Below are 13,439 nucleotides of genomic sequence, written 5' to 3' on the forward strand. Positions count from 1 at the left end.
CGCCTCAAAAAAAAAGAGGAAACACCTCAACTTTAAATATTAGGAAACGCCTCAAAAATATTCGGAAATCCCTCAACATTTTCCAGTTTTGAGGGATTTCCCAAAAAAAAACGGAAATTCCTCAAAACCGGTTTTTGAGGCATTTCCGCGTTGAGACGTTTCCGTGTTGAGGCGTTTCCATAGCACCATTAGCAGCTTGTATTTGACCCTTTTTCATTTAGTCCTATGAGATTGGAGAACCAGTTTATCCAGTTACATTACAGGTACACTATTCCAAAATGAGTATATTGTTGTAGATGAAACTCTAACATCAAAAAATGTTTTCAGCTTTAAACTTATGTCAAGTACTAAGGACAAGAGTTTAATGACAGTTTCAAAATCATCTTTTTGAATAAGTATGGTGATACTTTCTAGGAGAGCTGTAATCCATAAAATGTTTGTCTGCTAGAGTTTGAAATTTATTTCTTTATGTTTAGATTGCAGTCTGTTGTACATATATTTTAACAAAACAGGATTTTACCGTTTACATAATTTATGCTCTATAGCAGACCTAACTTTGAGATGATTAGTTTTAGAAAATGCTCATTCAAATTAAAGCTAGACAATCAATAAGATGTTAATTTTAAGATTTACTTTTTCTGGTGAAAAATGAGCTGCAGGATCCCAAAAAAAAACTGAAGTTTATTGTGTGCACATATCCATAGTCACTTTTTAAATTAGGTTCAGGTTTTTATGTGATTTTAGACATTGTCCTATAGTTATTTCATTACAGGCAAGTATACCCATCATCTTGATTTGCAGAATCCAACTAAAATAATACATTTTCCAGTGTTAAGTAAATAGACCTGCCCAATAATTTAGATTTAAACTCTTAATTAAGTCTAAATGTTAGCTAGCTTAAAATCTGTTTTACTATTATTTAATTGTTTAGGACATTCTTGACATCATAACTACAGACACAGTGATACTAAAGATTGATATAGAAGGGCATGAGTGTAGGGTGAGACGTTTATTTTAATACCTCTCATTATTGGTCTCTCCCTTGAAAAATAGCCTTGCTTAAATAAAAACAGCAAAGGAAACATAATATACAATTTGAAAAAAGTGGGAAGATTCTAAGCACCTCAATTTGCATTTAATGGTAATTGGACAAAAATTTTAAAGATTATTAAAATAAAATACTTATCCCCAAGGTGCTATGGAATCCCTCAAATCCCAGTTTTTCAGGGGTTTCCTTCTAATTTTGAGGCGTTTCCTTAAATATTTAAGGGGTGTTTGCTTTTCAGTTGACAAATATTTTGAGGGATTTCCCAATATTTTTGAGGCATTTCCGCAATTTTTGAAACTCTAATTAGTTGAGGTTTTTTCTCTTTTTATTAAGGCCTTTCCACGCAATTTTTTAGGGGTTTCTGCAGTTTCAAAAACTCTATTAAGTTTAGGTATTTCCTTTTTTTCTTTAGGCATTTCCCCAAAATTTTTGAGGCATTTTCCTATATTTTGAAACTCTTTTTATTTGAAGTGTTTCCTCTTTTTTTTGTAAGGAGTTTGCGCAAACTTTTTTAGGGTTTTCTGTATTTTTAAAAACTCTATTTAGTTGTGGTGCTTTCTTTTTCTCAAAGAGTTTCAGTATTTCTGAAAACTTCATTCAGTTGAGGTGTTTCCTCTTTTTTTGTGAGGCATTTCCGCAAAATATTGAGGAGTTTCTGTATTCTTTAAAACTTCATTTAATTGAGGTGTTTCCTCTTTTTTATTTAAGCCTTTCCACAAAATTTTGAGGAGTTTCTGTTTTTCACAAAAAACTTTACAAAACTTAAATTAGTTCACTATAAATTAAACAAAAAGCAGTAAATTTCCAAATTCTTATTCATTATCACATTTAAAACAAATTTTCCAAAACAAATAATATGAATATTCTCCTGCATAAATTAGTAAGGACTTATGATACAGGGTTACCCACAAAGAATGGTGTACATATAAAATACCTCTTTTATTAATACAAAATGTGCACCCTTCAGAAGGCAGGTTGTCAGGATAGTAAAAGTCGGAGAGTGTGATGAATGCCAGAAACAAGCTTTAAACAATTGATTAAATCAAAATTGATAGTATACCATGCGCATAGAATAAACACAGAGTGCGGATAGGGTCTTTTTAAAAAAATGATGGTAGTTGGGGTAGTGAGGGTAGTTCCCAACAAATTCAGCTTCAAGGGTGGGGGTGGGGTCTCTCTAATAACAGATGGTAGTTATGGTAGTAAGCGTAGTTGCCATACAGAGTTTGACTAGATATCTTCAAATTTGAGAATTTACAGACTTCTACTAATTTAAACTTGTTAAAGTTCAATGTAAATCATTTCATAGTAACATTTTTTACTATCTAATCAAAGGTAATAATGTTAGTGATTGTCTATTCCTTTTTGAGAACTTACTTATAATTTCATAAATCTGTTTTATTACATGTTTAGCATGTTTAATGAATTTTAACACTGATAACCAGAAAATTCTGATATAGGAAGATGACTTTTAAACTCAATATAGGTCTTAAACTAGTTCAATTCAATTGTGTAAATGGACCAATTTCACTTTAAAAGTGTTTTGCTAAGATTCAAGTAAAAGTATTTGCTTTGTAAAAAATACGCTTGAGTATTGCTTTAATTTTGTTTTTCTGTTCCATTGTTTTCTAGTTATCACTGTATTAAATATTTAAATTAAGGATTCTTCTTTTTTTCCCAAGCACAATAATAACAATTCCATTAGACTCTTAAAACAGATTTTTTATTTTGAAAGACCATTTTTTTAAAACCCATAAAGAGGTCTTTCTGGTTTTTAACTTGATAAGAAATTAAAAAATATAATCATTTAAACCACCTTGGACATTTTTAGTTTAAATAGATTTCTGTTTTTGAGCCAGAGATAAGCATTTATGATTGTCGAGTTGGGGAATTTTTTACAATACTCTTGTGCATGTGAGATGGCATGCATATTTTTCTAAAAATTTTGAAGATGAGAAAACAACTTAAAAAGTTATATCAGTTAAGGTCAATTATTTAATATCATTTTCGTTGTATCTTACATTCCTGAAATACAAATATTTATCCCAATTTTGAAGTCCTTGTCATATATTTTAATACCATGATGACAACATTCTCCATTTCAATTTTGATTTTTAACAACATGGAATTAGAGAGAAACTTTTCAATAACTTGTTAGAAATCAAAACTTAAATAGAAAAGTAGTCTAGCATTGATATAAATTAGTGGTTACAGAAAATAACAATTAAAAAGTGATTAAAGATTAAAGTGTTAAGACATTTTTAAGGCACTCCGCAAAAACAACCATAATTTCTGTAAACAATAAATTTGGTAGTGAAAAAAGAATAGATAAATTTGACATTAAAAAGCCAGTTTTCATCCTTTTAAATTATTTTAAGTTTTTAACCCAAAATTAAGCAATTAAAACCCTGAAAATAGTTTTCTCTTATTTACTAGTCCTTATTTCTTTAAATTTTGATGGTGTTTAATTTAAGGGATGAGATTAATTACTTTTAAAAGGGGAAAGATTTTTCAAGAACTCATATTTTACTATCCCTATTTCTTTGAAACCTGATGGTGTAAATCTTATTTCAAACTTAGGCTTCTTTATACTGCACTTAATATACATAGAATATATATAGGGTTTATAATTTTGGAGTATATTGAAAAGATCTCATTTCTTTGATCCTGTGATATATTATCATCAAATATATGTTCTGTGCTAAACCAAGCAAAAAATAAGTAAAAAAATATACAGTTCTTTTATATTGTTCCAAAAATTCTTCTAGGGGTGTGCTCAAAAAAAAATTAAGGTGTCGCCTCTTGTACAAAAAAAAGAAGAGGAAACACCTAAATTGAATGAACTTTGAAAGATTTTTTAAAAGCGAAAGCGCCTCAAAAATATGCAGAAACACCACAAGAAAAAGAAACTTCTAAACTTAATAAATTTTTTTTATTTTTTTTTAACAAAAACACCTCAAAAATATGCTGAAACGCCTCAAAAATAAGAAAAAAGAGGAAACATGTTTACTGTAAAAATAACGAAATAACTCAAAAATTATTCAAAAATACCTCACCCTTTCCCAGTTTAGAAGGATTTCCCTAAATCAAGCAGAAATTCCTTAAAAATAGATTTTAGTGGAATTGAGGCATTTCTGTGGTGAAACATTTCTGTGTAAGGCGTTTCCATAGCACCATCTCCAACTCTCTATGGTCCCCTACAAAACTTAAAAAGCAATTAAACTTTTTTTAATTTCTAATAACAATTTTATTGTAGGCACTAATTCCATACTTGACAAACAAAAATAAGGAATTTCATACCAACAAAAGTTAATATTCTTTTCTTAAAGTACCTATAAAATCTTTCCCTTGGATGTTTGGAAAGTTGAAAATTTCCTGTATGATAATTAAAGGACTGCAGTATGGTTTTGGTAATACTAAGCCTAGGGTTGTCAGAAATGTTTTTTTTTGCATATTTTAAAAACTCCTATAAAATTATAAAGTTTAATTTTTGATAAAACTTTTTGTTCTAGATGATTGCAAATCCCCATCTAAAATTTTTTTAAACTGGCATATTTTTTCTGAAGTCATTTATTTATTTTGCTTTATATCAAGAAGATATCCTTTATCATACCGATGTAAAACCTTTCAGAAAGATTCTGCAAAAATAATAATTTTTATTTTAAACATAACTAATTAGTACTTATATAAAAACTTTTCTGGGTTGCACTTCACTCTTGTTTTGCATCATTTTTATTTGTGTGAAACAGTATAAAAGAGATTCTGTCAATGGTCTACAGCTTAACAGCTGATGATTAATTTGGAGAAAGGGATGGGAAAACACCAATTTGTAATTCCCAAATCTTTTCATGGAAAGTAACAGGGTATACTGAGTACTTCAGGGTAAAGGGTAATACAATGAACTTCAAGGTACTGGGCTTTACTGGGGTATACCGGGGTATTACTGGGGGAAACAAAACAGAAATTTTATTTTTAATAAAAATATAAGTAAAGTCAGAATCTTTCCTACTCTCTGAAAGGTTTTACATCAGTATATTTTCTTTATCTACTCGATATAAAGCAAAAATTATCAATAATTATTTTGACTGAAACTCTCAACAAAGTAAATTTAGGAAAAACGTGTCAGTTTAAGAAAGTTTTCTATAAAAATATGCAATCATCCAGAATAAAAAGTTTTAACAATTTTATCATGCATGGAAAATTTCATCTTTCTGAACATCCCAGAACCAAGGAAAGATTTTACAGATTCTTAAACAAATGATCAAAATAGTTGAATTGACAGTTTGTTTATTTAAAGTTTATATATGAGCCCAAGTTAAAACATATTAGTACCAAATTTAAAAAATTGATTGAGCAGCATGTAGAGACAGTTGTACCACAATTTATATATAGAATCATTGATTCAGGAATTGACCATTTCTAATAGGTGATAACAACTTGGCAGAACTACAGATAATTATGTCAATCGACAGTTGCATGAAGAGAAGAGGATCACATGGTTAAATTCTGATTGGGACTCTCACCTGGACCTCCTGATGGATGGAAATGTCATGACTCCATGGTCAAATGTCAGAGTGTGTTAGGTTGCATCTTACCCAATGGTTGTGATACTTGCATTCACCTTTCATTCTGTACCAACCTATACAAAGTAGTCAAAATACCCTGGAAACCTAAATTATTTGTTCCTTAGACCCCGATGGTTTGTGGATGGTTTAAGTTGTAAAATTAGTTAAAAGTTCTAAGTAATACTAAAATTAGGGCAACTCTATTTTGCTTTAATTAATTTTATTACATTTTTTAATTTTGGAGTTCTTCACAGGACAGGTATATTTAATTTTTTGATTTTTTATTTTAAGCTTGACACCCCCCCCCCCTGTTTACTTTAATTTTGCTAAGCCATAGATGTGACTAAATTTTGCTAAACAAATTTCTTTGCTTTGAACTGAAATTTATTGTTATCCACTATTCCTGCTTGGGCTGAAGTGATTTTTTACTTTTCAGTGTTGCTTCAACTACTCTCCTAATGTTTTCTCTTGACTTCCTGCCTTACTTCCTGCCCTATTTTTTACTTTTGGTTTATTATTTTTAAACAAATTGAAACTATCTGACCTAGACAGATTTTCTGGAGATGCTACTCTAGCTCTGGTTGAGATAAACTGTCCCTCAATGTACCTCTAGGTCTCCATTATTGTCCTGGAGGTTAATGTCATTTCTCCCATGCTTCAGTGAGGGTGTAACACACATTTTCTGCTATGGATTTGAAAGTTTTTATTTTATCTGGTGGATTCTTTCAAAACTTAGGTTGAGTGAAGTAGCCTTAAGGTTCTTGGTGGGGGGATCTGTACTAGTTTATCGATTCTACCAGATCTCCTACTGCTTAGGTCTGTGGAACATGTTGTTGATGTTGCTATTAACTGGGATGATTTTTCCATTATCTGGAGTTCTTGATATTCTTCTAATTCTTGATTTGGATGTGTTTCCAGTTCCAGTTCTAATTCCACTCTTTGTGACTCTTCTTCTTGTGTAGCCGCTGAGGTCAATTCATTTGCTATTATCATTCTATTTTGAACCATAATTGTTGAATCTTGATCTTCTGTCGCAAAATGACTTCTGAAACTTTGATCTGGAGAGTTTTGTGGGGTTTGATTGATTGATTCACCTTTTAGTGAAGATATATTGATTGAATCACTTATTAACAATTGATATAGTTCATCCTTTGATTCTTTTGTTTGTTTGTTTTCTTGAAATCTGTTGTTAGAGTTGCTGGAGCTATTTGTGCTGCTACTTTTGATTTGAGTTGGCATGATGTGCTTTATCCTTCTGATGAATCATTATCTTGCTGTTCATCCTGTTGATCAACCTGATTGTCTCAGTACTCATCCATCACTTCATCTTGATGTTTGTGTGGCAGCTCAACAAGGGAGAGTTCATCTTGAGTTGTCTCCATCACTTTCTTAGGCAGCCTGAGGAGGAGAAATCAAGCTAAACAAGTTGGGGTATCAGACCCCAATTTGTTTAGCCTAAGAAATCTTTGGGACACGTGCTGTTCATTTACTTGAATTATCCATATTCCATTTTTTTACATAACTCAAAAAGCATTGGTCTGAGTCTGTTGAAATTTTCTGACTTATCTTAGATACCCACAGCCCTCCCTTTAGGTCTAAAACCGGGCTTTAATACTAACTGCCTGAGTCCTCAGGCACACTGCCTGAATGACTGCTTTTTCCTGTAACAAACTAAATCTTTGTTTTGACCCACTTTCACTTGTCAGATTTTGATAAAATTTAGCTTTTTGAAAAGCCTTTGACATGAATTGCACAAGTTTTGCGAAAAAAAATTGCAAAATTTTTGCAAACAACCTGTCAAAAGAAATTTGCACATTTTTAGTTTTTCTTGATTAAAAATCAGGTTATTTAAAATTTTGCAAAAATTTTTGCATATTTAAAATGGCATGGTCAAGGGCTTTTCAAAAATGTATAATTTTTCATTTTTTGGACAAACTTTTTTTGGCAAACATTTTTACTATATAACTGGATTTTGCGATAAAAAATTCAATTTTTGAAAATTTGCAAATTTTTTTGAAGATTCTAAAAGTAGAGCGCAAGAGCTTTCCAATGATGTATCATTTGTCATATTTGGACATTAAACATGGGATTTAGAGCCCCCAGCATATCCTGGTTTTTAAGTACCCCAGCGGGATAGGGTTAAGTTCCTATATATGCACTGGAGTGTTGTTTCAACTTAGGGTGGTCCCCTCCAGGACAATTGTAGGTTCCTGGAGACCCATGTACATACACAATGTTGTTTGGTAGAATATGATCTAAGGGTTTATACTACAACTTGAACTGGCATTAAATCCAGATGTTACATGTTCTTTAAATGAGATCAATATATTATAAATTTCTTATTTAATGCTTAACCCTATCCCTGCTGGGGTAATTGTAAAGCAGGATTTGATGTGGGGGGGGGGGTTTGATTTCACTCCACCTCTTATGCTCTACTTTCAGAATCTGCAAAGTAATTTGCAACTTGGAAAAATTTTCATTTTTTTGAAACATCCAGTTTTTTTTCAAAATCAGGTTTTAATGATATAGGGATTAGATAATTTAAACTTGTGTTAAACCAAAGTTTCTTTTTTAAAAATTAGGTTTTCCCCCAGAAAATAGACATGACAGGTTTTATTTTATAAATGTTTGAGTATAAATAATAAAAAGATTTTGAAATCAAAATCCCCCCTACACAGCCCCAGTTCATCAATTATAATTTTTTCCATTAGAATTTACCTTTGTTTCCATATAATATTAAAAACAATTTCCAGGGTTTTAATTGTTGAATGATGAAAACTTGCCTTATTATTTGGATCAACAAATGTATTATTTTACACAGTAGTTTGCGTGGAGCCGTAAAAAAATTTTCAGGATTTTACTCACCAATTTTTTGTTTAAAATTATTAAAATGGATGAAATAACTTGCCCCCTATCTCAACTCACAGGGCAAAAATTGGAGGGGGGAGGGGGTGGAAAACACTTCCCTCTGCCTATATTATAAAAAATACCCCATTTGGGAAAGGGTTTGAAACATGTAGCTGTGTCAGTCAAACGAACTGAGAGGATGGGGGATTCAAAAATTGTAAATTTGGAATTTTTAATCATTTTTAAGAGAAAACAGAAATATCCTTAAGAAAGGTTTCAACTAAAATCACTACTTTTCTCTAGACCTGTTGGTTAATAATTTTTGACTGTTGAAATTGTACAGTGGATATACACTGTAACACCAGATTTCTAATGTGAGAAGAGAAATAATGCTTGTCAAAGAAATATCATTTACTGTGAGAAAAAATTTGCAAACTTAAAAAGTACTGGAAAATATATATTTGAGCATTTATTTTTAATATTGCCTGATATTTGGCATGAATCATGTTTATTGTAACAAGAGTTTTTTCTTGTTTTATTGGGTTTTAACATGAATCTTATTTGTTCTGTGACTGCAATTGACTAGATTCTGAAGAAAAGTTGTTCTAATTGTGTAAACTAAGGTATGAATTTAGTCTCAGTATATCCCATATGTGATGATGGAATGGATTCATGTCTCCTGGAACACAGATGGATACTGCCCTAATGTTCATGTTCTAATTCAGGTAGAAAATTGCCCCAACAACTGGAGCTGGGAATGAGTGCCAAGGCCCTTGTCCTCGTTAAAAGGCAGGGGGCGACAAGCCCAGCTCCATGGTAACCTCAATTTCACTTTTTTTGCAATCAAGTTTTAATCATAAATATGACAATTTTGAACAAAAGAATAAATAATTTTTGAGACTTAAAAAATGACAGTATTATGGAGGACGTAGCGTCGGTCTCCAAATAACACAAGGAGTCTAACTTCAGTATATATTTGATTCTAAGATAACAAGTCTATAGGTATATCGGTAGGAATAACATGAATCAAAACTAGAGAGAATGCAGCGTAGAATTCTTCAGCTCTCTTCTTTGTTCCTGGCTTTGTTGTAAGGAGGCCGCTGGGTCTCGTCTTCCACAGTATCTTCAACCTTTTTGATCAGATTAAGTTTTTTAAGATTATTTAATAGGCTTACCTTTTCAACTAAACTTAAACAACTTTACCTCCTAGAATTTTATGAGAATTAGCCTCCTTTCATTACTTCATCAAATGACAATTATTACCGAATATTAAAGAATACTCTAATATATGCTAAAAATTCAAGTCAACAACTCATATTATCAAATATTCAGCGAGGCCGTTTTACAATTTATTATTATTTATACAAACACGAATAAAAATAGGAAAATACTATACAAATCAATAATGAATGGATAGATAATTCAGGATGAGGAGGATCTCCAGGGAGTTGATGCTCAACTGCCTCTTTTCCCCAAGTTTCACTCCACCCTCACCTAGATCTAAACCCTAGCTGGCCAGCCATCCCACTAACGCCAAGGCCTCTGGAATAACGGAACATTTGGCGTTGCTTGGGTTATCGGCGTGGCTTGGGTTATTTATAATTTAAAACCCAAATCTTGATTTCTAAATGATATACTTTTAGTAAAAAATTTAATTTCAACCTTTTTACTTTTTTTAAATTTTACATGAAACAAGCAGAGACACCTTGCGGTAAAATTTGGTACTAAAAACCAGTTAGCTATATAGCACTGTAAATTCTCTGCCCAATTACCCCCCCCCCTTCCCACTCTTATCTTCAAATCACATGGCTTTCTATATAATATAACATTGCTGCACTCTGCACATTGCACACACACCTGGGCCACTCAATTCTTAAATGTTTAAAACACTCAAACCATATGCTCAAAAAGAGCGCAATTTTTACGCAATTTTAATGCTAACAAAGACACTTATATTTTGTTTAAAAGTTTATTTCTTCATTTTTTTTTGGAAAACAAAATTTATGCCGTACTGGAAATTTGAGATATTTCACAAATAATTTAGATTTAGAGTTTTAGGGAATTACACAAATTGAGCGTATTTTTACTCAATTTGTATACCTGAAATAAAATGATACACATCTCCACAAATTCATGATATTTTTACTTAAAGCTGGGTTATAAAATATTTTCTTTAGAAAAATTAGATATTTACACTAATTTGAAATCTAGTCTTACGCAAGTTTGCGTTTTAATTGCGTAATTGGAGCCAAAAAAATATGCGTTTACGTTGCTTACGCAATTTGGATAGCTGGGCTTGTACTAATATATTCAGAACTTAATCTTCCCGATTACTCCAACTCCCAATAGATCAACCCTGTAAAACTCTACAAGTTTATTTCTAACTATATATCTGATTAATTATGGATGATTCAAGATATAATTATACTTTAGCCAGGGAACCAAATCCTGTATCCCACATCAATTATCCAGATTCAAGGCTAAATGCTAATTTATACAGCCTATATATATGTAATTATTAAATCTTACATAATTACCAATTTGTTTTGTCTGTTTGTGTTTTTATTACATTAACTTAATATGTGCAAAATAATTTGGAATTTTAGCAAGCTAATCAGGAAATTGTGAATCTGAAGCTGGTGCATTTGGCCGCCAGGTCATGTCAACGCTATTTAATAATAATGACATGCTGTTTTAACAGTCTCACAAAGATTGTTCCGCATTAAATTTTTCTTATAAAAACAATAAACAAAAGTTGGATTTTTTTCATTTATACAGTTTTCAAATTATTCATAAATTAGGGATGATTTGTTAACAAAAAGTTCTGTGGTTCCATTTTCCACAAATTCTTATTTTTTCATTATGTTTTAATATTAACAGTGCAATTTCATTTATTTATTTTACATTCATTAACCTCTTCATTCTTTTTTCCAGTCGTCGGTAAAACTTTTAATTATTTTGTTAGCTGAATCAATGTTCATGTTTTTTTTAATTAAACCTTTGTTCAGCAGAATTGTTAGTTCTGTTAAATTGTTATTTTATTTAAAGAAAAGGTTAGGCTTGGTTAGGCTGGTTCAGGTTAGGTTAGGTTTTAAATTAAAAGTGTTGGTGAAATCATTGATGAAATCATAACTAATTTTACATTATTTGTTGTTGTCTTTTGTTTGTTTTGAAAAATTGATTGTTATTTTTAAATATTCAAATTTGGTCATTTATCATGATTTAATATTTCCGTAAGTTGTCATTGTTCAAGAAAACTGTTGTTTGATTAGAAATATTTTTCTTAATAACAATAACAATTTCTATATATATATATAAATCCCAGTCACAATACAGACAGACAGGTAGAAACAGGTTGGTAAATGGTAGGGCTGTAAAGAGCATTCCCTGTCATTCCTAATTATTTTGTTAAAAATAGATTATCTTAGGCATTTCAAGATGCTGGATATTATCCTGTTGGGTTGAATCTTAGGAAAGTTAGGTAATGATGTTATGAACTATATCTTAATTATATACTAAAAAAATTATTAAAGTATATATAGGTATCTAATGTAAAATAATTAAAATGCCTTTAGCCTACAATTGATTATCATTTTTGTCAATTATATTCTTTATTATATACTTTAAAAAAAATTTAAATATTTATATGCTTTGTAAAATAAATAAAAATGCCTTTAGCATACATTTGAGAAGGCCAGAGCAGTGCAGCCATTTAACGTTATTTGTTAATAATTAACCAAAAAACACAGACTACAACATAATTTTAATTTGATAAAACATTGTTTAAATAACCATTGCCATATATTTCTAGCATCGCAGATGAAAAATCTTGGCTCAATGTTCTTTGGGTTCACAATAAGGCAGCTAAACAGTTTTAATGACACTCCTATAAGCAGTTGGACCCTTTTAAATGTGAAAAAGGGAAGATGATTATCGAAAAACCTTTTGCGCATTAAATGTTATCAAGCAAACAGATTTACCAGTAAATATCTAATAAACTAAGTGAAATGGGACTGTGTACCCTGTAAATTTTCTTTGTTTATGTTTATTGCCTTTTACAAAGTTGAATGGGTCTATGTTTTGAAGACTTTGTTTTTTTTGATGTGTTACTTTCTGTAAAATATGTTTTAGTGATTTGTGCAGTTCTTAGAATCCAATATTTATTCCAGTTGATGTAATAAAATATACAATCAAAAAACATTTGATTTTAGGCCTAGTCTCTTTGGGGTTTGAAATAAATTGTAGTTTTTGTTCACTTTAATTGTACATAATAAAATGGTTAATGAAGAAAACTTCTTATACATATACAGTGATCACCTAAATTTAATGGTAAACATTAACAACTTTTTGAAACACACAGTGCTCCCCAAAATTAAATGGTGTCAATGATAAGGATAGCGACAAAAATATACTTCAGTCCAGCATACCGTCTAGAAAGGTTCACATACACTTTACATCCGGCACTGTGTTTATCACTTGGAATAAAATAAACAATAATAATAGAATCTTTAGTTGTGATAGTTGTGCTAGTTAAGCATTCAGGTACCTTACCACCTATAAACAGTATAAACAGTGGTGTGATATCTAACCTTTAAGTCTAGTTGTGGAAGGCCTTTTTATCAAAGTTGCTCTAATTATAAAGATAGTGTATTGTAATATTTATTAATACTCGAGGGCACAACAGTGGAATATAAAGTTTTTCTTCTTGGAATTGTTAAATTTTCTTTGAAATAACAAGTTTTGAAATGTTTTATCAAACATTCTGGAATCTTTTAGGATAAGGACTTCATTATCCGATTCAAAAACGTTTGTCCAAACTTTATTTCCTTTTGAATATGCATGATTCTACTACTCTTGGTTAGCAGTCGAGTATTTTACATGTTGTTTCTCTGGTTGGCAGATGCACTGACAAACCAAAATTTATCAGAATTATTTATTGTATTTGTTTATAGAAAACTCTGGAATTAGAAGACAACATT

At 30.8% G+C, this 13,439-nt stretch overlaps 1 protein-coding gene across 1 annotated transcript; it reads left to right on the top strand.

Annotated features, from left to right (window-relative positions):
• Positions 1-221: 221 nt before the first annotated feature.
• On the top strand, positions 222-12,660 carry LOC111717259 (uncharacterized; the record flags this gene model as incomplete). The annotated part of the gene is given in 6 exon segments (XM_023492768.1): positions 222-263; positions 932-1,000; positions 4,305-4,337; positions 9,096-9,185; positions 11,889-11,941; positions 12,272-12,660. Coding segments are annotated over 6 exon segments (354 nt in total), but the record flags the coding sequence as incomplete, so codon positions are not given.
• Positions 12,661-13,439: the final 779 nt, after the last annotated feature.

Source organism: Eurytemora carolleeae, unplaced genomic scaffold, assembly GCF_000591075.1.
Source record: "Eurytemora carolleeae unplaced genomic scaffold, Eaff_2.0 scaffold2461, whole genome shotgun sequence".
In the NCBI taxonomy this organism is placed as follows: Eukaryota; Metazoa; Arthropoda; class Copepoda; order Calanoida; family Temoridae; genus Eurytemora; species Eurytemora carolleeae.